At 55.6% G+C, this 27,613-nt stretch overlaps 3 protein-coding genes across 9 annotated transcripts in view; all 3 read left to right on the top strand.

The window, feature by feature from the left end:
* Nucleotides 1–4,179, top strand: part of TRIM47 (tripartite motif containing 47) — a 4,904-nt gene extending 725 nt beyond the window's left edge. The window contains exons 2-7 of the mRNA XM_040456771.1: nucleotides 5–342; nucleotides 1,437–1,532; nucleotides 1,825–2,055; nucleotides 2,238–2,406; nucleotides 2,884–2,958; nucleotides 3,213–4,179. Coding sequence (XP_040312705.1) covers nucleotides 5–342; nucleotides 1,437–1,532; nucleotides 1,825–2,055; nucleotides 2,238–2,406; nucleotides 2,884–2,958; nucleotides 3,213–3,853 — 1,550 coding nt within the window. The 3' untranslated portion in view covers nucleotides 3,854–4,179. The remainder of the gene's footprint in view (nucleotides 1–4; nucleotides 343–1,436; nucleotides 1,533–1,824; nucleotides 2,056–2,237; nucleotides 2,407–2,883; nucleotides 2,959–3,212) is intronic.
* A 13,620-nt stretch (nucleotides 4,180–17,799) lies between these two features.
* WBP2 (WW domain binding protein 2) lies at nucleotides 17,800–25,322 on the top strand. 3 transcript variants are annotated; one of them, XM_040456438.1, is made up of 8 exons: nucleotides 17,800–17,858; nucleotides 20,172–20,280; nucleotides 21,405–21,540; nucleotides 22,411–22,503; nucleotides 23,153–23,287; nucleotides 23,480–23,602; nucleotides 24,067–24,143; nucleotides 24,250–25,322. In XM_040456438.1, the coding sequence occupies exons 1-8, from the start codon at nucleotides 17,800–17,802 to the stop codon at nucleotides 24,301–24,303; spliced, it is 786 nt and encodes a 261-aa protein (XP_040312372.1). In that variant the 3' UTR covers nucleotides 24,304–25,322. The 3 variants fall into 3 exon arrangements, with proteins under 3 accessions (XP_040312372.1, XP_040312375.1, XP_040312374.1); XM_040456440.1 differs by lacking the exon at nucleotides 17,800–17,858 and adding an exon at nucleotides 18,111–18,230; XM_040456441.1 differs by lacking the exon at nucleotides 23,153–23,287 and having other exon boundaries at nucleotides 24,250–24,303.
* Nucleotides 25,323–26,038: 716 nt separating this feature from the next.
* UNC13D (unc-13 homolog D) overlaps nucleotides 26,039–27,613 on the top strand; it is a 33,629-nt gene continuing 32,054 nt past the window's right edge. For 2 of the 5 annotated variants that reach the window (XR_005784945.1, XR_005784944.1), the window contains exons 1-2: nucleotides 26,341–26,732; nucleotides 27,449–27,484. Coding sequence is in view for 3 of the 5 variants with exons in the window: in XM_040456429.1 (XP_040312363.1) it covers nucleotides 26,616–26,732; nucleotides 27,449–27,484 (153 nt within the window). In the remaining 2 variants the exon portion in view is untranslated. The other 3 variants (XM_040456429.1, XM_040456430.1, XM_040456431.1) reach the window with 3 other exon arrangements.

Genomic DNA, 27,613 nt, shown 5'->3' with positions numbered 1-27,613 from the left:
TCGGCTCCCTGCGCGCCCGAGCCCTGGCCCGGTGGCGAAGAGCCGGTGCGCTGCGACGCGTGCCCTGAGGGCGCCGCCCTGCCTGCCGCGCTCTCCTGCCTCTCCTGCCTCGCCTCCTTCTGCCCGGCGCACTTGGGCCCGCACGAGCGCAGCCCCGCGCTGCGCGGACACCGCCTAGTGCCGCCGCTGCGCCGGCTGGAGGAGAGCCTGTGTCCGCGCCACCTGCGGCCGCTCGAGCGCTACTGCCGTGCGGAGCGCATGTGCCTGTGCGAGGCCTGCGCCGCCCAGGAGCACCAGGGCCACGAGCTCGTGCCGCTGGAGCAGGAGCGCGCGCTCCAGGAGGTGGGCACGGGCACCGGGGGCGCGCCGGGGCGGGTGAGGGCCGCGCGAGCCCGCCGAGGGCCCTGGATCCCACCCCCCCCCCCACCCCTTTTCCCGGTAGGGTCTTAATGTCCTCCTCTAACCTGAGGCTCTTTGCTGTCTTTTTCCAGTACTGACACTGTCATCCGTCCAGTCGCTGTGGAACGTTCTGCTAGAGATGGGAATGGGGGTTGTGGGGGCCCAGTGTGAACGCGAAAAGAACACGAAGGGGAAGCAGGGGGCCTGAAGCCCGGGCCTGGGCCGATGGGGATCTAAGGCAGGAGGGAGCAGAGCCAGGCCCGCGCGGTCCCGGCCGGCCGATTCTGGAAGTGCGGCTGTTGCGCCAGGCCGGGTCCTTGCCGGTCCGAGCTCAGATTTGCCCTGGGCTGAGGCACCGGGTTTAGATGGGTGTGGCAGGCGACAGGAGTGTGGCGGAGGGTGGACCGAGCACACAGACCGCTCTTGTCCAGCTGTTCCGGGGGCCCGTGGTGTGAGCATGTGCGCCGCGATGGGTCCGCTACCTCCGCCCCCAGTTTCCTTTGGCTTCCAGCCCGGTCTTGGCGCCTCTGGCCTTGGGATTTTCCGTCTCTCCTGCCTGGAGCAGTGACTCATAAGACCCAGGGGACTTGCCCGGAATCCCCATTTTTTAGGCCTGGATTGGGGGCACAGACTCTTTGGGGATCGTGATCCCCAAGACAGCTGAATGCCCTCTCCTGCAGCACCTACCCTGCTCTCTTTCTCTGTGCCTTCCTCACTGAAGGAAGTTCTCCAGTGAGTGTGAGCGACACTGAGGAGCCCAGATGGCCCTGTACTTGCCCACTGGTCAAAGAGGGGACACAAGCCAGCCAGCCTGTGCTCTCCGCGGGCATTTGGGAGTGGCACCAGCTTGGGCTTGAGGCACCTCTGGCATTATTATGGGGTATCCTAGCCACTCTCAGCGTCTCCCCCCCCCCCCCCGCCATGCACAAATACCACTCTCGGGTCATCCCTCTTCTCCCCCTTGGTAAGGCCTGGTGCCCCAGTGTGGGCCTGTGGCCTCTGCCAGCCCACGTGCTAATTAAGGATGTCTTCCACAGGCCGAGCAGTCCAAAGTCCTGAGTGCTGTGGAGGACCGCATGGATGAGCTGGGCGCCTGCATTGCACAGTCCCGGCGCACGGTGGCCCTCATCAAGGTCAGCCGCCACCCTAACCCGGTCCCCATGCGGTCCTAAAGCAGGCTGCTGGCAGTGTGAGCTCGCGGCCTGGGGTGGTCCTCTCCAAACAAGCTGGTGCTCGCGGACTTGCCTGGCCCCGCTGCGCATGAGCCGCTCCCCTGAGCTAGCATATAGCATAGGTCCAGGGCAGCTCCGGCCAGTCCCTCTGTCCCCACTAGAGGGCAGGGTGGGAAGGTGGGGTCCGGGAAGGATGGGGCCAGGATAACGCTCTCCTCGCCCTCATCGTTGGCCTCTGTGTGGCCCTGTGCAGAGCGCCGCCGCAGCAGAGCGGGAGAGGGTGAGCCGGCTGTTCGCCGAGGCTGCAGCCATCCTGCAGGGGTTCCAGACGGAGGTGCTGGGCTTCATCGAGGAGGGCGAGGCCACCATGCTGGGCCGCTCCCAGGGGGACCTGCGGCGGCAGGAGGAACAGCGCAGCAGGCTCAGCCGGGCCCGCCACAACCTCAGTCAGGTCCCTGAAGCCGACTCAGTCAGCTTCCTGCAGGTGAGCGCAGCTCTTCCGGGCCTGAGAGGGCACGGGGGGGGGGGAGGCTGGGGTGCGGGGGGGGCCCGCATGCAGCCGCGGGAGAGGCTTCCAGGGCTGCGCCGTCCTCCCGGCAGGGCTGTGTCATCCCGGCCAGAGGCGCTGTAGCCAACAGGGCCTTAATAGTCCCGGATTTGCCGCAGGAGCTTCTGGCACTCAGGCTGGCCCTGGAGGAGGGGTGCGGCCCTGGGCCCGGCCCCCCGAGGGAGCTCAGCTTCACCAGATCATCCCAAGCCGTGCGGGCGGTGAGAGAGCTGCTAACGGCCACCTGTGCCAGCCAGTGGGAGCAGCTGCGGGGGCTGGGCACAGAAGGTGGGTGCCCCACGCCCCCCGAGTGATTCACCCTGCCCCAGCGTCCCCACCCAGGCCCCCAGGCCTGGTACCCATTCAGGAGTGGAGGACGGAAACAGTGTTGTGCCTGGTGCAGGGTGGGGACCCAACTCCTACCAGTGAGTGGGGCCACCGCGCAGGGATGACCAGTCCGCCCCTTTGGCCACACACAGCCTGGGGGGGTTGAGGGGACTTCTCCTGGCCTGCCCTCTAGTGGCTGAGGCCTGGGCAGGGAGGAGGTGGAGCAGGGGGCCCGACCCCGGGGACCTGGCTTGCTGGGGGAACACAGAGTGCCTGCCATATTTGGGGGGCGTGCCTGTCCCCAGGGAGCTTGGGATGCTGGGAGGAAGGAAAGGGAGAGGGATTTCGGTCCCAGGTTCAGAGGGGGAGCACCTGGCACAGCTGCCCAGCCACAAACAGCTGGGGAGAACCCCTCCCCCACTGTCTCCTCTTCGGCAGCCGATGCTGAGTCCCAAGACCCCGATAGCACCAACCACTTGGAGAGTGAGGCTCCCAGGGACTACTTCCTCAAGTGTAAGTAGACACCTGGGCTCTCCCCTCTGCTCACACTGGGCCGTCGAGAGGCTGCTGGGCTGGGCTCTAGCACAGGAAGGCTTGGACTCTCCTCCCTCATTCTTAGGGTGAACTAGGTCAGCTCGCTCTCGGTGCTCTGTAGCAGGGCTGAGTCGCACTGGCTGCTAAGGAGGGGAGGTGCGCGCCTAGGGGAGGGGCTGTCCCACCTGAGCCTGGCCCTGAGCCCTGCGTCTCTCTCCCCTCCATGGGAGCAGTTGCCTACATCGTGGACCTGGACAGCGACACGGCAGACAAGTACCTGCAGCTGTTTGGAACCAAAGGTGTAAAGAGGGTGCTGTGTCCCATCAACTACCCCGAGTCACCCACTCGCTTCACCCACTGCGAGCAGGTGCTGGGTGAGGGTGCCCTGGACCGGGGCACCTACTATTGGGAGGTAGAGATCATCGAAGGCTGGGTCAGCGTGGGGGTCATGGCCGAAGACTTCTCCCCACAAGAGCCCTATGACCGGGGCCGGCTCGGCCGCAATGCCCACTCCTGCTGCCTGCAGTGGAACGGACGCAGCTTCTCCGTCTGGTTCCACGGGCTGGAGGCGCCCCTGCCCCACCCATTCTCGCCCACCGTCGGGATCTGCCTAGAATATGCCGACCGAGCCCTGGCCTTCTATGCTGTGCGGGATGGCAAGATGAACCTTCTTCGGAGGTTGAAGGCCTCCCGGGCCCGCCGGAGCAGCTCCCTGTCCTCCTCCATTGACCCCTTCCAAAGCCGCCTGGACAGCCATTTTGCAGGGCTCTTCACTCGCAGGCTAAAGCCTGCCTTCTTCCTGGAGAGTGTGGACGCCCATCTGCAGATGGGGCCCTTGAAGAAATCCTGCATATCTGTGCTGAAGAGGAGGTGATGCAGGGGGGCATGGGGCTCCTGCCGTGTCCCAGCTCCTGGGAAGCTTGCTTCTCTGCACCCCCATCTTGCCCCAGTGAACGCACCTTGGGGTCCCCCACATCCCCAGACTTCTCCTCCCTGGAGGCCTCACCTTCCGTATACTTGGCCTTCCCCCCAGGCCCCTGGAAGTGTCCTCAGACCCTGTCTCCCTATGGGCCTTGTTTCTGGGACAGAAAGCCAGAGCTGGGACAGATCCAGGGGCTACCCCAACCCTTCTTTTTCCACGTTCCTAGGACAGTGCCTGGCACATAATAGGTGCTGAATAAACATGTGTTGAATGAATGACTCCTTTCTCTGTCCTTCTCTCCACCCACCGAGAATTCCTAGGACTTTTTATCTTTCCAGAGCTGGTCTTGAATGGCAAGGGGCCAGTGTTCCTGTTGGTGGGGAGAGCCCTGGCCCAGCAGGAGGGGCAGCCGACTCCCTAGTTCTGGGCAGGGGCAGTTAGAGGTGGCTTCTTCTGAGGGGGGCTGGCCCGGCCCCCCCCCCCCCCCCAGTCATTCTGGCTGCCTGAGGGCTTTGTGGCCTGGTTCTCGCCAGCTATTTGAATCCCTTGAATCCCTTGAAGCCACAGCCCGATCCTGGCCCTGCCCGTGGTGTCTGTGCCCAGGGTTAAACACAGACAGCACACTGCCCAGAGCAGGGCACCGCTCCTGGGTGTGGGCAAGAACGTTTGAGACCTAGAGCCTCCTTAACACACACCCACCTTCTCAGTCGGGGAGGCTTGTGGCTGAGAAGGCCCCAGGGTGTGGCTGGAGGCGAGAACTTCTACAATAAAGGGGTCTCTGTCCTCCTCCGGAATCCGCCTCACCTCTCCACACCCACCCAGCCCTGTGGCCGGAACAGGGCTCCACGCTGGGGAGACCCAGACCCGAAGCCCCCGCAGACTATTTGCTTCTCTCCCAGGAAGGTCCAGTGCCCCACTGCTACCCCAGGACCTTCAGCCTGGTCCTGGATATCCATTCCGAGTTAGCTAGCTCCCAGAGAATATTTGAGTTCAGCTTGTTCCTGGAGCCAGGAGGCGTGTCTCCAGGCCAGCCCCTCCTCCCTGGGTTCTCCTTGGTCCAGGTGAACCTCCATGCCTGGAGGACAGGGGCAGACTGAGGCCTCTCCCGCGCTAGCCCAAGGTCAGACGGGACAATGGGTGAGTTATGCAGCCAGACAGCAAGGCCATACAAGTCCTGTCTGCTGCCTGCCTCCCTCAGCAGCTAAAAATAGCCCCTCCTTCGAGCTCTGCTTCTGCCCCAGCAGCCAGGATGTTGTTTTTCCGGGTGGGGCCCCCTTGCTCCTGGTGCTTTGTGTTCTCAAACGGTTTCCTTGGCAGCCAGGGCCCCCAGCTCACCAGAATGGGGAAGGCTGCTCCTGTCACCGTCACAAACATGGACAGATGGCCGCCTGCTCCAGTCCCCTTACCAGCTGCAAGCCTCCTACCTTTCACAGAGCCCCACCCCCCACCCCGTGCTCTCAGTTCTTCCTCCCCCAGCTTGGCACTTCCCTCCCCACACACTCCCCTCGGGTACCTGACTTTGCAGGGCCCTGGCATGTCACAGACTGTGAGCTACGCAGCGGAGGCCCCTGCACAGGACTGGTGCTGCCTGGTTGGAATTCGGGCCTGACTAGCCAAGTCCGCAGCCACAGCAGTCCCTGCCACTTGCGAAGCGATTCCCAACTTGCAGAACTCATGGAACTTTGTGCACCTTAACGCCAAATCCCAGCACCTACGGCTTTACAGTTCAGAGCAGGGGATTGGCTCACCGGACTGCACAGCTGGCAAGGGGCTGGCTCCAGGTTTCAGTGTCATCCCATCTGGAGCGTTATCTGCAACCATGCACTTCCTCCGAGACTCTGGGGTGATGCTCCCGCTGGACGGCTGGCGCCTGCGTGAGATTCTCTGAGATCTCGAGCTCCGAGGAGGTACACTGAGGCAGGGCAGGCTGGCAGAGCAGGAGGAGTAAGCCAGGGGGCCAGCCCCTCACCGTCCCTGCCAACACTTCAATCAGAGCAGATGGTACATACTTCATCCAGTTTGCTCAAAAAGGGAACCCGTTTAAAAAAAAAAAAAAAACGTTAGATGGGTGCCTGGGTGACTCAGTTGGTTAAGTGTCTGACTTCCGCTCAGGTCATTATCTCACGGTTCATGAGTTCAAGCCCCGCATTAGGCTCCGTGCTGACACAGAGGAGCCTGCTTGGGATTCTCTCTCCCTCTCTCCCTCCTTCTCTCTCTCTCTCTCTCTCTGCTCCTTCCCTGCGTATTCTTTTCTTTTCTCTTTCTCTCAAAATAAATAAACTTAAATACAAAAGAAAGAAAAAAGTTAGAAAACCACCAATCTAGTCCAAACCTTCTACCTTTTTTTTTTTTTTTTTTTCCAGATGAAAAGTAACTGAGGCACAGAGACCAGCAGGCGCTGCCCAAGGCCACCCAGTCCAGGTCACCAGCTCCATGTTCCATGGTTTAGGTATGTCCTGTGCTTAGAAATGTGTAAACACACACACATACACACACACACACACACACACACACACACACGCGCGCGCGCACACACACACACACCGTGCTTCCCAGCACTGTCCCCTATTGAAGAACTGCCCTCCCGGTGCCCCAGTTCCCACGGCTGCCAGAGCCCTTGGCAGAGCTTCCCCAAGGGCCTGTGGTCTCCAGGCTCCCGCCAGAGCCCCTGCCGGTCACCGGCGCTGGAAGAGAGTGTGAAGGGTCTTCTGAGGCTGTGTTGCTATTAGCTGAATCTGGCTCCTTTGGGCCAGGCGGGGAGCCAACCTTGAGCTCCACTCGAGCTTTGTTTCTGTGGGAAAATGAGCTCCGGAGTTCCAAACAACCGACTGAGCAGTGGCCTTCAGCATCGCACTGTCTTGGCAGCCGCCTTGCAACCTTACTCCTTTGTGTTTGTCTCCCGCCCCCTCCCCACAGTCCAGGAGGAGAGAGGCTCACTGCCCTCTCCCCTCCTTTCTCATCCCCCTCCTCCCAAGGAACACTCACAGAAGTGCCTTCTTTCACCTCCCCTCCTCCCAGGCTCCGGGTGAGGCTGGACGGGGACTGTGGCTAAACACTCTCATTTGCTGCTACCGTGTAAAACGTGGAACACGAGGACACTCACCCGCTGCAGGGCCACATCTTCCAGAAGATTCGTAGGAACTGCAGGAGGCCCTGGGAGGTCCTCAGGGGCTTCCCCCCAGGGCGGAGCCCGCAACCTTCTTCCCCAGGGCCCTCAGAGAAGGAGCTGGGGTTACACGGCTCAGAGGCACTTGGAGCAGAGCACTGAGGCAGGCAGGAAGTCCGCTTTGGTATTCTGTGTACTTTATCTTTAAAAGACATTCCAATTTTGAATTTTACTCCGTAAGATCTCCTATTTTGCTTTAATATAAAAAGCAATGCTTGGGGCACCTGGGTGGCTCAGTCAGTTAAGCATCCGACTGGATCTCAGCTCAGGTCTAGCTAGCATGTGAGCTGGGTGTAAAGCCTACTTAAACAAACAAACAAACAAACAAACAAACAAACAGAAGGGCCTGGATGGCTCAATTGGTTAAGTGCCCGACTTCCCCTCAGGTCATGATCTCTCAGTTCGTGAGTTCGAGCCCCACATCAGGCTCTGTGCCGACAGCTCAGAGCCTGGAGCCTACTTTGGATTCTGTCTCCCTCTCTCTCTGCCCCTCCCCCGCTCTCACTCTGTCTCTCTCAGAAATAAATACACATTTAAAAAAATTAAAACAAACAGACAAATGAAAAACAAAACAAGGCGTACGTGGGTGGCTCCGTCTGTTAAGCATCTTGGTTTTGGCTCAGGTCACGATCTCACAGGTGGTGGGTTTGATCCCCACTTCAGGCTCTTCACGGACAGTGTGGAGCCTGCTTGGGATTCTGTCTCTCTGCCCCTCCCCTGCTCATGCTCTGTCTTCCTCTCTCTCAAAATAAACTTTATTTTTTTTTTTATTTTTGTTTTATTTTATATTTGAGAGAGAGAGAGACAGAGTGCGAGCAGGGGAGGGGCAGAGTGATGGAAACAGAATCCGAAGCAGCCTCCAGGCTCCGCGCTATCAGCACAGAGCCTGATGCAGGGCTCGAACCCATTAACCACGAGATCATGGCCCCAGGCTGAAGTCAGACATTTAACCGACTGAGCCACCCAGGCGCCCCAAAATAAATTAAACTTTAAAACAAAACAAAGCAAAGCACACACACACACACACACACACACACACACACACAAAAGCAGTGCTTTTCTGCCCCAGCAGTGAGAATGTTTCTGGGCGTGAGTTTTGGAATCAGAAAGTTTTGGCTAAAAACTTTCCTTCAGCCATTTCTTAACTGTAGGTATCGGGCAGGTACTTTAGCCCCTCCGTGCCTGGGTTTCCTCACCTGTAAAATAGGGATAAGAGTGGAACTGCACAGCATTATGTTGGAGATGAAAAGAGATAATTTAGGGAAAGCGTTTGGTACAAGTCCTGGCACAGCGAGATTTCAGTAAGTGTTGTTGTCGTAGTAATAGTTAATGTTGTTATTATTCCCCAGTATAACCAAATAAAATCAATGTTCTTAGAAGATGTGTGAATCCTTGGGAGATCCCCAGATCTGTTCCTCGGGAGCTAAGGTTAGCCCAGACCTGAGTTTGCCAGGACACCACATCATGTCCCAGTCGCTAAGATTGGAAACTTTCGCTCACTTAACAGTATTTATTCAGTGTGGGGCGCTGTGCTCAGTGCTAGGGAGACAGGGGTGAGTGACCTAAACAGAGATGCCCCTGTCCTCATAGGAACCTCACAAACGATAATTGTTTGTGAATACAAGGGCACGGCCCCGCCTCTCAGGAGACGCCCAGAAGAACTGAACACAGGGACTTGACCAGAAACTTACACACCCATATTCCTAGCACTTTTTCACAACAACCAGATGGTGGAAGCTATCCAAGTGTCCATCGAGGGATGAATGGATAATCAAAATGCCGTATTTACATATAGTGGACTATTATTCAGCCTTCAAAAGGAAGGAAATTCTGACACTTGCTACGACAAGGATGAAACTTGAAGACGTTACACGAAGTGAAATGAACCAAAAGCAAAAGGAGAAATCTTATATGATTCTATTTATATGGGGTTCCTACAGTAGGCAAATTTGCAGAGACAGAAAGGGGCGGGGGAGGGGAAGTAGGGAGTCGGCGTTTACTGGGGACAGAATTTCAGTTCAGGACGATGACAAGGTTCTGGAGATGGATGGTGATGATGGCTGCCTAACAATGTACTGAACGCCACCAAATCGCGCCCTAGAATGGTTAAAAACTTTCTTTTAAAGTAAACTCTACGCGCAACGTGGCGCTCGAACTCAGGACCCAGAGATCAAGAGTCACATGCTCTTCCAACTGAGCCAGCCAGGCGCCCCCCCAAACAGTACAGTTTATGTGTATTTTACCACTGACGGGGGTCAGAACACGCCTCCTGTGCTAACAAGACTCCAAAAACAGCAGACACAGGAAAGGCATTCTGACCTCCCCCTTTCTTCCTGAAAAGACAAGATAAAACTCCCACGTGAAAGATGCTCTCCCAAACCAGGAAGAAAAAAAAAACATTCTTATCACCAGAGAGGGGATGTTGAGGCCTAGAGACATCTGTACAAACCAGCCTTGTTAAAATGACTCGTAACTTCCTTTGGCCTTCTCTGCCACAATTACTCCTCTTCATTCAACCTAGTATATGAGCACTCGGGCCTAAGTTTTGGGGTCTTCTTTTTCCTGTGAAGGCTCCCGCCTACATGGAAAAATCAAATCTGCTGCCTTTTCTCCTGTTAATCTGTCTGATGTCAACTTGATTCTCAGGTCCAGCTAGAGACCCTACGAAGGCAGAGGGAAAGTTCTGTCTCCCCTACAGCACGATGAAACAAAACAGAAAACACGTTTCCCAGAGACAGAAAAAAAAAAAAGAGAAAGAAAGAAAGAAAGAAAGAAAGAAAAGGACAGTGGCCATGAGAAGGGACCCTAATAGGGCTGGGGAGGGGCATTTCCAGGGATGACCTTCCTCGAGGGACAGCTGAGGCCTGTGGGCCAAGGACAAAGAGGGCGGGTGTGGGCGGGGCCTGGCCTGAGCTCTCCCGGCAGGGAGTGTAATAAGGGTAGGGAACAGGATGAGGTGGACCAGCCAGGTCTGACATGGCAGAGCCTGGTCAGGAGGATTCTAGATTTTGCTAGGAGCGATGGGAAGCCAAGTCAGGGTGTCACGTTGAGAAACGATGCAAGCAGATTTGAAAGTCTAAAATCACTCATGGGGCGCCTGGGTGGTTAAGTCGGTTTAGCGTCCAACCTCGGCTCAGGTCAGGATCTCACAGCTTATGAGTTTGACCCCCGCATCGGGCTCTCTGCTGTCAGCACAGAGCCCACTTCGGATCCTCTGTCCCCGTCTCTCTCTGCCCCTTCCCTGCTTATGCTCGCTGTCTCTCAAAACTAAAGAAACAGGGGCGCCTGGGTGGCGCAGTCGGTTAAGCGTCCGACTTCAGCCAGGTCACGATCTCGCAGTCCGTGAGTTCGAGCCCCGCGTCGGGCTCTGGGCTGATGGCTCGGAGCCTGGAGCCTGTTTCCGATTCTGTGTCTCCCTCTCTCTCTGCCCCTCCCCTATTCATGCTCTGTCTCTCTCTGTCCCAAAAATAAAATAAACGTTGGAAAAAAATTAAAAAAAAAAAAAAAAAAACTAAAGAAACATTTAAAAATAAAGTTATTTTTTAATAATGAAATAAAATAAAATCACTCTGTTATTTAGGTGAGAAGTGGGCTTAAGGAGGGAAAAGCAGATGAGAGGGACTACGAATGCCCCACCTCGCATCTTTCCAGGAAGAAGGAGAGGAACCTCGCCAGCTCTGGGAAAGAGCACCCAGAATAGCAGGGAGGGGCCCACATCTGCAACAGCCTCTCTTGGTCGCTCTTCTCCCTGAGTCCCCCCCATCAGAGGGGTCCCTCCAGGCCTGGCTCCTCATTGCCGGGGTGGGGACACCTTCAGAGGTGACGCCCATGTCTTTCCAGGGCTTTGGAGGCACAGAAGTGGGAACGGACAGCAGGAGGCTTAGGTAAACACTGCCATAGCAGGAACTGCTCAGAATAGGCCTTACAGCTGCGTCTGGGGAGACTGAACTTGACAGAGCAGGGAGGTCTGGACTGGGAACCTGGGGTGGGGCTCATCTCCATAGCAACCAGAAATAGTCCCAGCCAAGCCCTGGCTCTGCCTTCTGATGGAGGAGCTTGTGTTACTGAAATACCCACAGGCAAAATGACGCGCCCGGAATAGCTCGGTTCCACATCACCAGCCCCTCATGTGGCACCTGCCACTCCGACATCGTGGCCACCCAACCAGCAGCAGGTGGCTGAAAGCTGAAGGTCACCAGGAGTCTTTCTCTCACTGGCTTGTTTGAACGATGACAACTGGCGGAGTGGAAAAAAACTGGCATATCAAGCATGGGTTTATTCGATAACACTCAGGTACGAGAACCGTCAGTATTCTTCCTAAATCAAATAAAATTTGATTATGAGCTGCCCTTTGCCAAGAGGGTAAGATATCCAACCTCAGGCACGCTTGGAAGGATGGTGGTGGTCTTTGTCCTTGGTCCTTTGTCCGCTGGATAGGAGAGCTTCTCCGTGGGGTGGGAATCTTCTCTCCACACGGATGGCACTTGAGACGCCCACTGTCTGAGCCCAAGTGGTCCTTGCATGGCGAGCCTTCTCTCCCCTGGGCCAAGCGAGGGTCGGGGATGGTGCCCAGTTGCTGTCTTTCTGCTCCAAACCCACGGTAGTAGTCTGCCAGAGCAAAGTACCACAAAGTAAGTGGCTTAAACGACAGAAACTGTTGTCTCACCCGTCTGAAGGCCAGCGTTCGAAACCAAGGTCTTGGCAGATTTAGTGCCTTCTGAGGCTGTGACAGAGAATCTATGAACAAGGCCGCTGTTTTCTGGCAGTTTGTTGACACTATTTGGCAATTCTTGGCTTGTAGAAGCCTTTGTCTTCACATGGCCTTCTCCCTGTGAAGAAACTTCCCCTTTTTATAAGGACAACAGTCATACTGAATTAGAGCCCACCCTAATTACCTCATCTTAACGAATTACATCTGCAACAACCCTACTTCCACTCAAGGTCACGTTCTGCGGTACTAGGGGCTAAGATTTCAACATGTGAATCTGGGGAGGACACAATTCAGCCCATGACGCTCACCCTCTACATTGGGCTTCCGGATGCTGGGGTTGGGGCTCTAGGGGCCACATTTGTCCGGCATCTCCTCGCGGGGCTCTGCCAACAGGGGGCGCTAGAGGGCCTGCAGGGCTCTAGGAGGAGAGGGAAACGGCACTTCCTGGGGGCTCCGGGCACCCCAACATCGAGGGAAGGCTTCTTCGCCAGCGGTGGCAGCTTCGAGCACTTCCGGACACCTTGGCATCCTTTGCTTAACCTTTGCAGTTACCCCGCTACCTAACTCTCCAGCGACTAGCTTTATGCCTGTTTTACTTCTTCACAGTAAACGCTCTCTGGTCCCATAGCTGCTGTGGTTCTTCTCCGGACTGGACCCCTTGACACAACCCAAACCACAGTTCTTGTCGTCCAGCACCCCTGCTCTCGGCAGCCACACCCCACCTCTTGGGACTGCCAGACGGGAGCAAGGCAAGTGGGTTACCGCTAGAGGATCCCCCAAACTCTGCTTCTGTCCCTGGGCTCTGGGAAGTACCCCGTCCCCTCTGCGGGTCCAGCCATTTACCCTCTCCCGCCCTCCAGCCATTCCGGCCTCAGCTGCACACAGTGGGCCTTTTTTTTCTTAGAAGGATGTGGGAACTTCTGGGCTCAGCCAGCACTGAGAACATCTGTTAAGAGAACCCATAAGCCCACCCACCCTGGGAACAAGAAGGCTTGTCTACCCTCTTGGCTGAGAGAGGAGAAATGCCTCTCAGTCTGAGTCAGCCACCACACAAAGAGTGAAGAAACAAGGTGATATCTAAACAGCTGCTCAGCTTTACAAAGAGGCTGAGACTTACCTAAATCACCCCGATGCAACCCTTTAGCATACTGATTTGGGAATCCTAAATATGAGACAGTATCAGCTTCAGGAGTGGGGAGAATGCAGGTCCCCACGGTGGTGGGGGTGGGGGTGGGGGTTGCCATCCTCAACTCCAACGCTCCCCTTGCCTTCTCTCCTCCTCCCATCCCACCCACCCCCACCCTCATCCTTTCTTCTGAAACAGGGGTTCTCAAGCTGAAGATTGCATAATCAATTTAGTGCATAACAATTAGCATTTTTTTAACTTAAATTTTTTTTTAATTTTTTTTAAGTTTATTTTTCACAGAGAAAGAAAGAAAGAGAGAGAGAGAGAGAGGGAGAGAGAGAGAGAGAGAGAATGGGTGGGGGGGGGGGCAGAGAGAGGGAGGCACAGAATCCGAAGCAGGCTCCAAGCTCTGAGCTGTCAGCACAGAGCCCAATGCGGGGCTCGAACTCACAGACCGCAAGATCATGACCTGAGCTGAAGTCGACGCTCAGCCGACTGAGCCACCCAGGCACCCCTAAAAAATATTTTTTAATGTTTATTTATTTTTGAGAAAGAGACAGAGCACAAGCAGGGGAGGGGCAGAGAAAGAGGGAGACACAGAATCTGAAGCAGGCTCCAGGCTCCGAGCTGTTGGCACAGAGCCCGATGTAGGGCTCCAACTCAGGAACTGTGAGATCATGACCTGAGTCAAAGTCAGCGTTTAACGGACTGAGCCACCTAGGCGCCAAGCAATTTTTTAAAATTACAAAATAAAATAGAAAGTTTCAGAGTACATCAAATCATACAAATTTAAATTGTCCCAAAGCTGGTCTAGGGAAAATCAGAGTTTTGCTTTTTGTTTTTTTGTTTTTAGCTGATGTAATTCTGTCTCCTGGGGGAAGGGGGGAGATAGCATTCATGATAAGATGCTTAAGCAAATTTTAGATAAATTTTAATAGCATTAAGATTTGTTCTGGGAAATTGGTTACCCACCTACCCAACCCAGCTGTCTTCAGTCAGGAGCCCAGTGAGGGTGCGTGGCTGGCTCAGCTGGTTAAGCGTCTGGCTCTTGCTTTCAGCTCAGGTCATGATCTCACAGTTCGGGGGATCAAGTCCCACGTAAGCTGGGTTCCATGGGCTGATGGTGAGAATCCTACTTGGGATTCTCTCTCTCCTCTTTTCTCTGCCGCTCCCCCTGCGGCTTAGATCTGGGGCACACCCACTAATTGTTGGAAATTGCAAAGCCTGTCTAGGGGTATCCCTCATAAGGATGCAGCAGTCACTGAGAGGGATCATCAAGCTGTCTTATAACAGCTGCATGACCTTGGGCGAAAACCATGTTTTCTGCTAGCTTTGCTGTAGGCTTTATCTGTGTCTCTCCTCCCAGCCTGACTGCTGGGCTGCTCTTTTCTGTTTTATTTATTTATTTTTTATTAAATTTTTTTTTTCAACGTTTATTTATTTTTGGGACAGAGAGAGACAGAGCATGAACGGGGGAGGGGCAGAGACAGAGGGAGACACAGAATCGGAAACAGGCTCCAGGCTCCGAGCCATCAGCCCAGAGCCCGACACGGGGCTCGAACTCACAGACCGCGAGATCGTGACCTGGCTGAAGTCGGACGCTTAACTGACTGCGCCACCCAGGCGCCCCTGCTCTTTTCTGTTTTAGTCTGAGCTGAATTTTACTCTTTCAGACCCAAACAGGTTCTTCCTCTTCCAGCTGCACTTATAAAATATGCATCTGTGTGTACTTCTGTCCTGATATAAAATGTATTTCTTTTTTTTTTTTTTTTTTTAATTTTTGAGAGAGAACACGAGAGAGGGGGGGGGGGGGTGGGGGGTTGGGGACTGAGGCTCCAAAGCAGGCTCTGTGCTAACGGCAGCGAGTCTGATGAGGGGCTTGAACTCGTGAACCTTGAGATCATGACCTGGGCCAAAGTCAACCGACTGAGCCACCCAGATGTTCCTAAGATGTATTTCCTACTATGGGGTCGGGGGTAAAAAAAAAAAAGGAAAGAAAGAAAGAAAGAAAGAAAGAAAGAAAGAAAGAAAGAGAGAGAGGGGAAAAAAAAGAAAGAAGAAAGAAAGAAAGAAAAGAAAGAAAGAAAGAAAGAAAGAGAAAACCACCATCTGGTAAACTGCTCCCCAAACTTTGTAATGTCGTGGCACGTATAGAGAATGATTATTTATTCAGAACAAATAGGATCTGTCCTGCTCACTAGGGCAACTGCATGATGCTTTCTGGGCCTTCAGAGGTGACCGGCCACCACGGGGTTGTCCTGGGGCGAAGGGAGCAGTATGGCAGGCATACTTGGGCCCTAGCTTAGCGCACCACTCAAGAAGCTTCCCTCTGCGGGGGGGGGGGGGGGCTCCTCGCTGGAGATCAGGAGGGATTACAGCTCAACAAAGAGCGATCATTTCTGGAAACAAGCAGAGCTTGTGTGGACTCGAAGGCAGAAGTCTGAGTTCTGAGACTTGGGCCCAGACACGGGGCACTTTGCTGCTGACTTGGTTCAGCAATGAATTGCCCTCGAGCCCCCCAGCATGGGTGCTGGAAACCACTGGCCCCTTTCACAGTTGGGAGATTCTAAGACTATGTTCATATGTCATGCATTTATTTTATTATTTTTAAGTATTTTATTTATTTTTAAAGATTTTGTTTGTAAGCAATCTCCACACCTAACGTGGGACTCGAATTCACAACCCTGAGAACCAAGTGTCGCACGCGCTACTGACCAAGCCAGCTGGGCACCTCGTGGTCATATGTTTTCATTAAATTTGGAAAAGCCAAACATTGAAGCTGGACTCAACTAGGCCTGCTATCTCTTCTCCACTCTGACTTCCTCTTCAACACATTTCCTCTCCTGTCCAGAGGCCTAACCATGGCCACATACTGTGTTTTCAGGATTGTGTATTTTAGTTCTTTAAGCAAGGCCTCCAAAAGCTTTAGGCCCCACAAAACCTCCAATTACCTCTGTGACCAATCAAGTTCCGCAAAGGGTGGGGGGATGGGACTGTACTGGTTCCCCACCTTCCCTTTTATGGTCCTCAAAGCTGCGATTCTTGCATACCCTTTACTGGGTGGATTTCACGTTCTTTTTGAAATTTGTTATTAATATTTAGAATGTGCACAACAAACAATTAAACATTACAAGGAAGTAGACAACAAATGCACAGAGTCACCAGCCTGCCCAATTCCCCAGACCCATGCCTCAGTGGGGTAATCCAAAAACAATGCCCGGTGGTTCTTTCCAGAAATTTTAGATCTAGATCTAGATCCTAATTTAAATACAAGCAGAGCTTTTTTTTTTTTGAAGCATATTTACACACCCAGTTTGTACTTACACTTGACCTTAGCCAAAAGGCTGAGAAGTGATTATACACCAGTTTGTACTTAACAAACTGGCAATCTTTCTGTATCTGCACATAGAATTTGTCTTCAATTTTTTTTTTTTTTTCAAACAGCTGCATAGACTGTATGTGCCAAAATTAATTTAACTACTAGGGCAGAGTATATCATGTCCATCATGCAGTGATTCATGCACGTGTCCTGCAAAGTCCCACCTGCTTCTGCACAAGTCTTCACAGAAGGCCAGGGGCACCTCAGTGGCTCAGTCAGTTGAGCTTCCAACACCTGATTTTGGCTCGGGTCATGATCTCACAATTCATGGGATCAAGCCTGGCAATCAGGTTCTATGCGGACAGCGCGGGGCCTGCTTGGGATTCTCTCTCTCTCTCTCTCTCTCTCTCTCTCTCTCTCAAAAATAAACCTTAAAAAAATAAATAAAATCAAACTCTGATCCTGTAAGATTAATGACGCACCGCCACGTGAGGAGTGAGACCCCCCTGATTCCTCCTTTAGATCCACTCAGAGGTGGGGGTAGTTTACATAATAACTACAGCTGCCCAGTGGACGCCGCCCAGTGCTGGGTCCTAAGCTGAGATGAGTCAGCTCTCTTTTGTAAGCCATATAATGGGGCTGCCGGTCTCGCTTTATGCCTAGTTCCATTTAATTACTGTCTTGTTTAAATCTTCCAGCTGGGACGCTGCTGGGCTGGCCCGACTGTAAGCTAGAACATTCCAGGAGTAGCAGCGCCACCGCGAGGCCAGCTCGGTGGAGGCGGCCAGGAGGTGGGGTGGCTACCGCTCAGAAGGTGGGTTTGGCGGAGGCGTCAGGTCCCGGCATCGAGCCCTCCCCCCGCACGGACATTCTCACCCCCAACTCGGAGAGTGTGGGTCTGACTTCAAGACATGGATGGAAGTTTTTCCTGGCTCCTCTCTGCCAGCCCGCCACCATGTCCTGGAACTGGGTCCTGCACTCATTTACGAGGCTAGGGACTACCCTAATCCGGGGCAAAGTCAGACTCAGGGCTCCATGAATGTTGAGTGAATAAAGATGCGCCAGCAAGTGGCTGTTCAGCATTCCCCACACCAGGTTTAGATTCCTATACCCCTATTAGGTGAGTATGCAATTTTGAGCTCAGGGCCTTTATGATAAATTCCCCTGTGACGTGTTCAGCTGTTCATTCTGGGTCTCTTTGAAGACGGGATGGGGAGTGGGGAACGCGCAGGCCGCTGAGTCAAGCAATAAAGGGAGTCAACTCAGGCCTACGTTTTGGGAGACTACAAACTCCAGAATACATCCTTCCACTAGCGTAGAGAAAGGCCGATTGAAGGAGCATTGCCTTCTGGGAACTGTAGTCTTCAGCTTGTTTGTGATGCAGGCGAAGCCCGGAGGGGAGGGGGAGTGTGAGTAAACTATGACCACGTGACGCTCGAGATCAGGTGGTGGGGGACAGCCTCCGCGCAAGAGCTGTGATTGGCTGACTCTAATACGAACGACGCCACTAGGGGCGGGCGCTAGGGAGGCGCAAGCGCACTGCGTTGGGAGTCTCGGGACCCTTCTCCGAGAGACTATGGCGCTCAACAAGAATCACTCGGAGGGCGGCGGAGTGATCGTCAACAACACAGAGAGGTGACAACATTGCGGAAGGATCCTAGAGGAACGAAGAGTGGGCGTGGGCGTGGGCGTGGGGCGGGGGGGTGCGGTGGGGGATAATCCCCTGAAGAGGGGGAAAATGTGGCGGGCCGCTGGGGGGGGCGGGTAACGGCTGGAGGCGGGGCCGGTCGAGGAGGAGGTTGCGATTAGCCGTCGGGTGGGGGTGGGGCTGCTGGACGGGGACAGGGCTTGGGGAGACAGGGCCCCGGGGTCGTTCTTGTGCCCCCTTCCCAGAGTCGATGACTTCAAGAGATGGGAACAGCCTTAGACAAAAATAATTGCCGTTTCTTAGGCGTTTACTACATTAGTACGTGTCAGGCCCTGCTTCTCTCCTATCTTATTTAATATGTAAGTACTTCGCGGCAGAGCGTACTGTTATACACGTTTTACACGTAGGGAAAGTGAGGCACGGGGAAGTTGAGTAACTTGCCTGAGATCACAGAGCTGTAAATAACCAAGATGGGATTCCAGGAAAGGTGTCTTTACTCTGAAGTCAATAGGTTTAACTATCAGTATGTAGCCTTTTAGTATATTCCAGAACTGCTGAGTTTCCAGATGAGAAACTGAGACCCAGAGGTGCCGTTAAATAGGTGGCGCTTGTCAAATGTCTAACACAATTCCCGGCACGGTGTCCGTCCTTGTCTGTTTCTTTCCAATGCATGTTGACTTGGTTTACTCCCAGAACCGAGGTCTCCTAACTTAAGAGTTCTTTCTTCCCACCCCTCCCATCAGTTCTGTCTCTCTCCCCATCTCTGGACCTCTCAGTGGCTTCTCTCTGGCTCCTTGGGCACTGAGAATTGGATCATCCAGCTTTGGTTGAGCTATGCTGACTCTGAAATGCTTCTTGAAGGCAGAAGGCGTTTAGGAGGAGTCTGAGTCACCAGAAGAGACTTGGTGCGATCAGAGCTTTGTAGCCTGCTAAGGCCAGCACCCAGAAATGTTTGATGAGTCAGGAGAAAGCCTGGGGTGCTCCCAGCCTCAGAATACTGACTTCCCCTCTATCTTACGTGCTCAGGTCTGCTGGACCAGCCTGTTCCTAGTAATGACCTCTTTTCTCTGAGTTGTCCTTCTCTTTTCTGGTACTAGTCCTCTCTCCCACTTAGCCCTCCCCAGTGAAGAAAGTTGTGGTATTTGGGAGGAAGGGGAAGACAAATGGAACCATGTGAACTTGGATCTTGTTATCTTATAATCGGAGAAATCTCACATTGTTCCCAGTGTGTAAGCTGTCTGTGTGAGAGCCAGTCTCCGGCCTGGAAAAACACTTTTGATGCCATTTGGTAACATCTCCTGGGACTAGTTTTCTTTCTTTCTCAGTGGGACTTTGTGGGACGAGAATGTATCTATCCTGCTTGGGCCTCCTACCTGGCTTAGGGCTCCATTCTGCTAAATAATAGTGTGCCTTGTTTGAGAAAATGCTTTGGCCTCGTTTCCCCCAAAATTGCGTAGACAGTAATTGAAGTTTAGTGTTTAAAATTTCATGTGTAGGGGCGCCTGGGTGGCGCAGTCGGTTAAGCGTCCGACTTCAGCCAGGTCACGATCTCGCGGTCCGTGAGTTCGAGCCCCGCGTCGGGCTCTGGGCTGATGGCTCGGAGCCTGGAGCCTGTTTCCGATTCTGTGTCTCCCTCTCTCTCTGCCCCTCCCCCGTTCATGCTCTGTCTCTCTCTGTCCCAAAAATAAATAAACGTTGAAAAAAAAAAAAAATTTTTAAAATTTCATGTGTAAAATAGCCTTGCTCTTTTAAGTCATGAATCCCTTTGAGAGTGATCAAAGCCACGGATTCTCCGAGAAAAATGCATGTGCACCATCATCGCAAGGGCTTCGTGGCCTAAAACCCCAGCCAACCCAGGTCTGGAAACCCAGCTTTAAAGGAACCCTGAAGTGAGCCCTTTGGGGATGCATAGAGCCACGTCTTAAAGGGTTTGTGTATTAGGACTCAAAAACAAACCAGCGAAAACAGAAAACACCTATAATAAGGACTCAGAAGAAAATGGGACAGTTAACCCAGGTAATCTAACCTGATTTGAGGGATTACAGGGTTAAGGCTTTAAAGCCCTCAGCTCCTCTGGTGTGGTCACCTGGGGGTGGGGGGTGTGCTCGGCTTGGGGAAATTCTGCAGACCTCTGCCTTGCTCCTCCCTTCCAGGGCTATATTAATGGTTTCCTTGCAGCAATGTCAAAACGGAGATGCGACACGCTGGACACCTGCCTACCAGGGGCGTGCAGTCCCTGGGGAAAACAGATCATGGCTCCAGACTGGCTCATCAGGGCTTTTCCTCCTTTCTTATCACAGCATCCTGATGTCTTATGACCATGTGGAACTTACATTCAATGATATGAAGAACGTGCCCGAGGCCTTCAAAGGGACCAAGAAAGGCACCGTCTACCTTACCCCTTACCGGGTGAGTTGCGCAGTGTGATGGTTGGTTTGAAAGCTTGTGTTTCCTGGACGCTGATGGGGGTTTTAGGTCGGCGTCATGAGTCCAGTGGCCTCTGAACCTGGTGAATGTTGGTTCCTCACTCCACGTGTTTCTGTCACATGCTCTTGGGTGCTAGAACCATCAGACTGCTTGTGCAGCTTGAACTGACCCCTGGGTGTTGACTCCATGCAAATTCCAGATCTTTTGCTGTAAAATCTGTGTGTTGTTGGGTCAGTCCCCGCTGCTGGGATGACTGCAGCCTGGAGTAGAGGCTGTTGTTACTTTGATTTCCGTCAGAGTAGCCCACGAGGCCTTTGTGTACATCCAGAATGACAAATGTGGTAAACAGGATACAGTAGCAGGGCCACAGCCTCCAGCTGGGCAGAAAGCCCAGCAAAACCCTGCAGAGTGAGAAGTGCCAGACTGCGGAATGGGCCTTGGCCTGAGAATTACCCAGGCCGACTCTGAGAGCCTTCCAGAGAAAGACAAATGGCCATTCTTGAAAAAGGTTCGCTGCCTGTAGCTACCAAGAGTTAGATTTAAAGACGGTTGGAAGTGGGGCGTAGCTTCAGGTTTTTATCAACGGGCCTTGGCAGAGAGACAAGGGAGCCTCAAAACCCCTTTTCTGTCATCTTCAGCCACAGATGGAAGTCACGGGTTTAAAACAGAGGGTTGTCCCAAGTGCGGGACGGGAAGCTCTTGCTGCTCGTTGGGCAGCCCCCTTCTCCCAGGATCTCACCCCGTCGGGCTACACCTCTCCGCTCTGGAAGCCAGCGCTGCCTACCCCTGCCTCTCTGCCCCAGCGCTCTGCACTTTCGTGCCACATCCGCCACCCCCTCACCACCACTCAAACGGCAGAGTGGTCTGTTCCTCTCACACACGCTATGAACGGCGTCTTTTTTCTCACAAACACCCACGTTCGGCCTCCAGCCAGGCTGCACGTGGGACCTTTCACTTTCAGAGCGCTCTCCAGAAGCTTCCTCGGTGCAGAGCGCCCTGGGGCTGCTGGGCCCTGGCCGGGGGAGCAGACCCCTCACACACGTGCTAGCTAAGGGGGGCTTCGGGCCGTGGGGTGGGCGCTGATGGCTCCCGTCCTCTGCCTGCAGGTTGTCTTTCTGTCCAAAGGAAAGGATGCCATGCAGTCCTTCATGATGCCCTTTTATCTGATGAAGGACTGTGAGATCAAGCAACCTGTGTTTGGTGCGAACTACATCAAGGGAACAGTGAAGGCTGAAGCAGGAGGTGGGTGATGAAGGCTCCGGGCCACGGATGGGGCTTCCAGAGAGGTGCTCTGCCGCGCCTCTGCTAGACGTCCCCTTCAGACCCTTATCACCCCCTGGCCTTGTCCTCTTCCTGGCTCTGGATTAGCTTCCAAGCCCAACACCCAGGCTGCCAGTTGTTCAGCAGAGGTGGGTTTTGGCCAAGGGCTAGGAGATGCTGGCGTTCAAGGTAGCAACTCAGATCACATTCTCAGAGCAAAATCAGCTATGTCACTGAAAACTAAGAAAAAAAATGCTTATCGTGACCTGGGGAATGTGTGCAAAGTTTAGCTGTCAGGTTCTTGGGAGGGACCTTTTCCCTAGAGCCAGGAAGAGCCAGCTGTCTCTCTGCCACCAGAGACGCCCTGTTTGGTCGCCGGCTTTTGTGCAGACACCAGAGACTTCTTTGTCGAACTTGGCCTTCCCCTCACACCCAGCCAAGTGGAAGCTTGGTCTCCAGGCGCTCACAGTTCCCCTCTGGCAGAAGCCAGGTTCGAGGGGCCAGGGGTCCATCCTTAGGCCCCTTAGGAGGGGAGATCTGCTCTGAACTTGAATGTCACTTGTTGCTGAGTGAACCTGCCCTAGGGAGGCTGCTTCGTGGGGGTGGGAGGCTCTAGGGCTGATGGACTTCCACGGCTGGGGGTGGGGTAACAGGCTTGTTCCAAGAAAGAAGAGCCGCCTCTTCCAAAGAGCGAAGCAGGCGCGGGCAGGAGGCGGGCACTGCAGAGCCAACCCTTGCCCCGCAGGCCACCAGGTCACTGGCCAGAGACCCCAAGAGAACAGAGAGCCGTCTCTTGAGGCTCTTGAGGCTGTGTTCTTTTCCTGAGCTGTTGACGCAATGTTCCCCTCCCAGGTGGCTGGGAAGGCTCTGCGCCATACAAGTTGACCTTTACGGCAGGGGGAGCCATCGAGTTTGGACAACGGATGCTACAGGTGGCATCTCAAGGTATCAAGGCTCTGAAAGCCCCCGGGGCGAAGCACACACTGACACGCGTGGGTTTAGTTTGTGCATTTGACTTGGTTTACTTTTTATTCTGATTTTTTAAGCACTAGAGAGAGAAAGTCTCTGGGCCCCGGGCCCGCCGGGGCTGGGAATTGAGCAGAAAGCTTGTAATTAGCATCACTCCGGCCTGTACCTCGAAGGCTGGGTTTGCCCTGTCTGGAGCAGGTATAGGACATCTTGACAAAGCTCTTTGGACCCAAGGACATTTTACTGTGGCCTCATAAAAACAAACATGAAACCCAACCTTTAAGCTACCATTAACACTTGAAATCCCCAAGGGTTGTGCTCAGCAGACATTCTCCCGTCGCCCCCAGCCTCACCCCGGCTCCGGCTGGTACCCCATCCCCTAACCTCCCTCTTTCTGTCCATCTGTCCTCTGCCCACCCCTCCCCCCTGCCCTTGACCTCCCCTGCCTTGGCTCTGACCTGCCTCCCCATCCAGACTCCTCACTTCTTCCCTGACCAAGGCTGGCTCCAGCGTGGATGGGGAGTGGAATGGGGCGGGGTAAGGCATGTCTGCTGTGCACATTCCAGGGACCCTGCAGCTCCCCTCGGTAGGCGACACTCATTTCTCTCTCCCCTTGTACTTATAGCCTCCCGAGGTGAAGCCCCCAATGGAGCCTATGGGTATTCTTACATGCCCAGCGGGGCCTATGTCTTTCCCCCGCCAGTCGCCAATGGAATGTACCCCTGCCCTCCTGGCTACCCCTATCCACCGCCCCCACCTGGTGAGTGTGTCCTTTGCTGCCCACCCCTCACCCCACCCACCCACTAACCACCCCACCCAGGCCAGGGGGTTGTAGAGGGGAGACTTGTTCTTCAAGCTGCTTCAGGACTAATTGAGAAGGTGGTAAGGCCCGGGAGCTGCCAGCTGAGGGGCTAGGCTGCTCACTGGCTCCTGTTCCTCTCTTGCCGAGCAGAGTTCTATCCAGGACCCCCCATGATGGACGGGGCCATGGGATATGTGCAGCCCCCACCACCGCCCTATCCTGGGCCCATGGAACCTCCTGTCAGCGGCCCTGATGTCCCCTCTACTCCTGCAGGTGAGGCCCTGGGCTGCTAGCAGTCCTGGGGGGCCAGCCCTCCCCTCTCCGTGGCTGTGTGGAGAGCCTCAGAGAACAGTTAGAGGTCGGCCGGGAGCCCCACATGGTGAATGACCCCGAGCCTTGGACTAGTCCCGGGGACTAGCAGTGTGGTTGCTCCTGGGGAGGGTCTAGATTCCACCCTCACCTCCAGCCTCTTCCCCGACTAGCCTTGTGCCCCGGGGCTGGGAAGGTCTCCCTGTATCGTCTTGTCTTCTGTAACCGCATGGTGGCAGTACCACCTGGCGGGATCATGGGGAGAGAGGGGTAAAGGAGCTAGAAGGAACCAAACTGGACCAGGCAGCACTAGCTGCTGGGGGGGTGATGCCTGGCGGGGGGCATCTATCTCGGTACAGCTCCAGGGGCAGCTGGAAGAGGGGAGGGCTTGTCGCTGGGACTTAGCCCAAGCGTGTTTGTTCTCACAGCTGAAGCCAAGGCGGCAGAAGCGGCTGCCAGCGCCTATTACAACCCGGGCAACCCACACAACGTCTACATGCCCACGGTGAGCAGGGCCCATGCGCAGGCGGCCAGATGCAGGGGTTTAGGGGTGGGAAGATCTGGTCTCGTTGTGAACCTTCTAATGCGATCTTTCTTCCTTCCTTTCTCAGACCCAGCCTCCGCCACCTCCCTACTACCCCCCGGAAGATAAGAAGACCCAGTAGACCCCTCCCACCCCTGCTTCCCACCCCTCGTCACTCTTCCCTTCCCTTCCTCTTGGGGCTGAGACTGGGGTTCGGGGGGTGATGGAAGGGCCTTGTTCTTCCTCCAGGTGTGATTATAAAACACTTCCCAAGGACTGGTGTTGAGGGAAGGGGGGGGGCCCCCCTGACTCGGGAGCCGTGCCTCCCAGCTTCTCAAGCTATAGCTCAGAGCCCGCTCAGTCGGTGCCGCTCGGTCGTGCTTCCCTCTCGCCACGCCTGGGGCTCTGTTCAGGAGCGTGAGCGTCCACCTCGTTCCCGTCTTGCTCTAGTAGTTTCTCCCCACGGAGACTCTCTGGCCACCTCCTGTACCGCAGTCCAGCTCCCTCGTTTTGGAATCCACTTTATACTCGGCCTCGTGAACTCCCTCAGACCAGCCTCGTGTCTTCCTGAGGGCCCCTGCCAGGCCCCCCTCACATTCCCTCCACTCTGGTCTGTGCCTCACCATGGAAACCGGACTGTCAGCCCACATTCCAATCCCAGCCAGCCTCCAGCCCCGGTCACACTCTTCTTCCCCTCCCTGTCCTGTCCGACGTCTGTCGCCACCGCTTTGTGACTTTTTGGAGCTTTAACGTGAGCTTCCAGGGGGTGGGCCGCCTCAGGACCAGGCCGCCGCGATGGGGAGGGGGCCCACTGCTTCCCTCCGAGTGTTTCTGGCATTTGTTCCCCTTTGCCTTCTCTCTTTTCTCTCTAGAAGGGGCTTCTCAGACTGGATGCGTGTTCATCCATCCCATCATGCCATTTGGGGGCTGCTGGGTGGGCTGGAACAAAGGCCCTGACCCCTGGGGCCTGGCCTGAACCTGTGTGCTGACCGTGACCTCTCACCAGCCCCTCACCCTGCCCTCTTCCCTTTAAGCTTCATGCCTAATTGGTGATATGCCCCCTGGATGCACTAAAATTTGCTCTCATTTGCTTCTGGACTGGCCGTGAAGTGAGGAGATGGTTATTTAAAGAGAATTCCCTATTTATTTGACAAAAAAAAAGAAAGGAAAGAGAAAGACAACAACCAGTTAATATATTAACGTGAAATAAACCCTGTTTGCACCTTGATTTGTTTGCTGAAAACGTGAAGTAGTAAAAATGAAGTGACTGGACCTGTCTGGCTCTGTGTGTGGTGACCAGCGTGATCTCTTGGGAAAAGAGAACTGGCTGCCTAAGGGCCCTGGGGAGACTGTTCCCGCCCCGTGTGAGAGCCCCTTGTTCCCACAGCGCATGGGGGCCCAGGACCACTCCGGCCTCCCACGTCTCCATTCCACGGTGGTTACTCAGCAACTTCGCCCACCCACGGGGTCCCCTGGGGCCTGGGGCAGCCCAGCAGCTGTCCTGGGCTGGGAGCTTTAGAACCAGGGGCTGGGCTGCTGTGCTCACCACCTCGTGGAAGGGTGCCCGTGGGAGGGACATGTCAGGTGGCCACTCCTGCGGGTGCCTTCTCCTTGTGAAGGTCCGTGCCTGGGAGCAGGGAAGAGCCAACCTCCGTGCCCAGGCCTGCAGCCCCCCGGGCCCTGGCCTGGAGGAAGGCCATGGGTGTGGCATCCGTGCCTCTGGGAGCTCAGAAAGCCCAGCACTGAAGTGTCCTATTTTGCTGTCTCTCCAGCCTCGTCCTCTGGCCAGCCCCGCCCAGGACTCCCTGGGGTTGGCTAACCCCCTACAAGGGCATGTGAAGGGAGCACCCTCTTGATGTCCTTGTGGGGGCAGGGGCCCCAGGGCCGTCTCCGCCCAGCACAGCTTGGCCCAGTCACCTTGGTGGAATGTCACCTGTGGAGTGGAGCAGGCTGAGCAGTCGGCTGCCCGCTGGGGAGATGCCTCTCTGGGAGCCCCCACCCTGTGCCCTGCCCAGCTCCGCCCTAGGTCTGTGGGTGAGAACCCCACGGACACGGGGCAGCTCCCCTCGGCCCCTGGCCCAGCGGGGTGCACAGCTGGGAGGGGGCAGGGTGGCGCTGACGCCCCCTGCTGGGGAATGCTGGACGCCCCCCCCCCCCCCCCCCCCCACCCCCGTCTCCCGGCCTCTGTGGGAGGGTGGGGTGGAGCCGGACCCGCCCACCGGGTCCACCTGCCTCCCGTTTGGGAGAGTTCCTCCCAGGACCCCAGCAGGCCAGAGGGAGGAAGGTACAGGTCTCAGAGGTGGTGAAACCCTGACGGGAACCTCCCCTGGCCCGCCGGCCCCCACCCCTCCCTCGCGCAGGGTGGCACCCGGTGCTCTTTGCATAATCCTGTGGCTTCGCGATCTTCACCCTGCCGCAGCGGCTCGGCAGAGGGGAAGGGCAGAACGGGCCACCATGGCGACACACCTCTCCCAGTCCCAGCGGCGCCCTCCCCTCTTACGCCAGGCCATCAAGATAAGGCGCCGCAGGGTCAGAGATCTGCAGGATCCCCTGCCCCGAACGGCTCAGGAGGTAGGAGTGACCTCAGTGAGGAGAGTGGCCAGGGTGCGGGGCTCCACCTCTCACGGGCTGGGGCTAAGGGTGTGGTCCCTTCCCTGCCTTTCTCGGCACCTGGGCAGGACCTTCTGGGTTGGCAGACCGGGGGCTGCCGCGTGTTCTCTGGGCCATCCTGGGCCTCAGGTCTTGGGGTCTGAGGCTCTCTGAGCCTGTCCCTTTCGTGGGGCCACCCACCCCATCCTCTGCTTCTCCAGCTCCAAAGTCACGAGCTGTTAGGGAGCGGCCCTGCCGTGGGCTGGGGTGCTGGGGGGGGGGGGTGGGTGTGGACCAGCTGAGCGGCCCCCAGGCCTGCTTGGCATGTCCCCCAGTCTCCCACCTCCACTTCTGGGCCTCACTTCCGCCGCTGGGTTGTGAGCGTGGCCGACCCGATAAGCGGTGCTGCTTCCTCTGGGGAAGGAAGGGAGGTTGGGGCCGCGGGTGCCGCGAGCTCACCCTGCTGGGGCAGCCAAGCGCCAATGGACTTCAGCCGCGGCCGGCCAGGGGACGAGGAAGGCGGTCCGGGGCCTGGACTCCCGGGAGGCCTGCTGTGGGAACAGGTGTGCGGCCGTGGTGGGTTGGAGGCCGGGGACCCCGCAGCCCTAGGCCTGGGCCTGCTCGGTGAGGAGCCGTTCCTGCTGTCTGAGCCCTGGTCCAGGCCTTGGGGACATCTGTCTTTTCACCTTGCTCCCCAGATCGAGCCTCCATCCCACCACTTCTCCCCTGAAGAGGTAAGAATCAGAGTGTTGGGGAGGCAGTGAGGTGCTGGGAGGCAGCCCCACATTCTTCAGAACACTCTCCTTGGCCACTGGCCAAGGCTGATGGCAACAGCAGGGGAGGGAGACTTCTGGGTCTTAACC

This window comes from Herpailurus yagouaroundi, unplaced genomic scaffold (genome assembly GCF_014898765.1).
Source record: "Herpailurus yagouaroundi ecotype Mexico unplaced genomic scaffold, PumYag 217, whole genome shotgun sequence".
Taxonomy (NCBI): domain Eukaryota; kingdom Metazoa; phylum Chordata; class Mammalia; order Carnivora; family Felidae; genus Herpailurus; species Herpailurus yagouaroundi.
The sequence above is the reverse complement of the archived record's forward strand: the minus strand, read 5'-3'. Positions and strand labels throughout refer to the sequence as shown.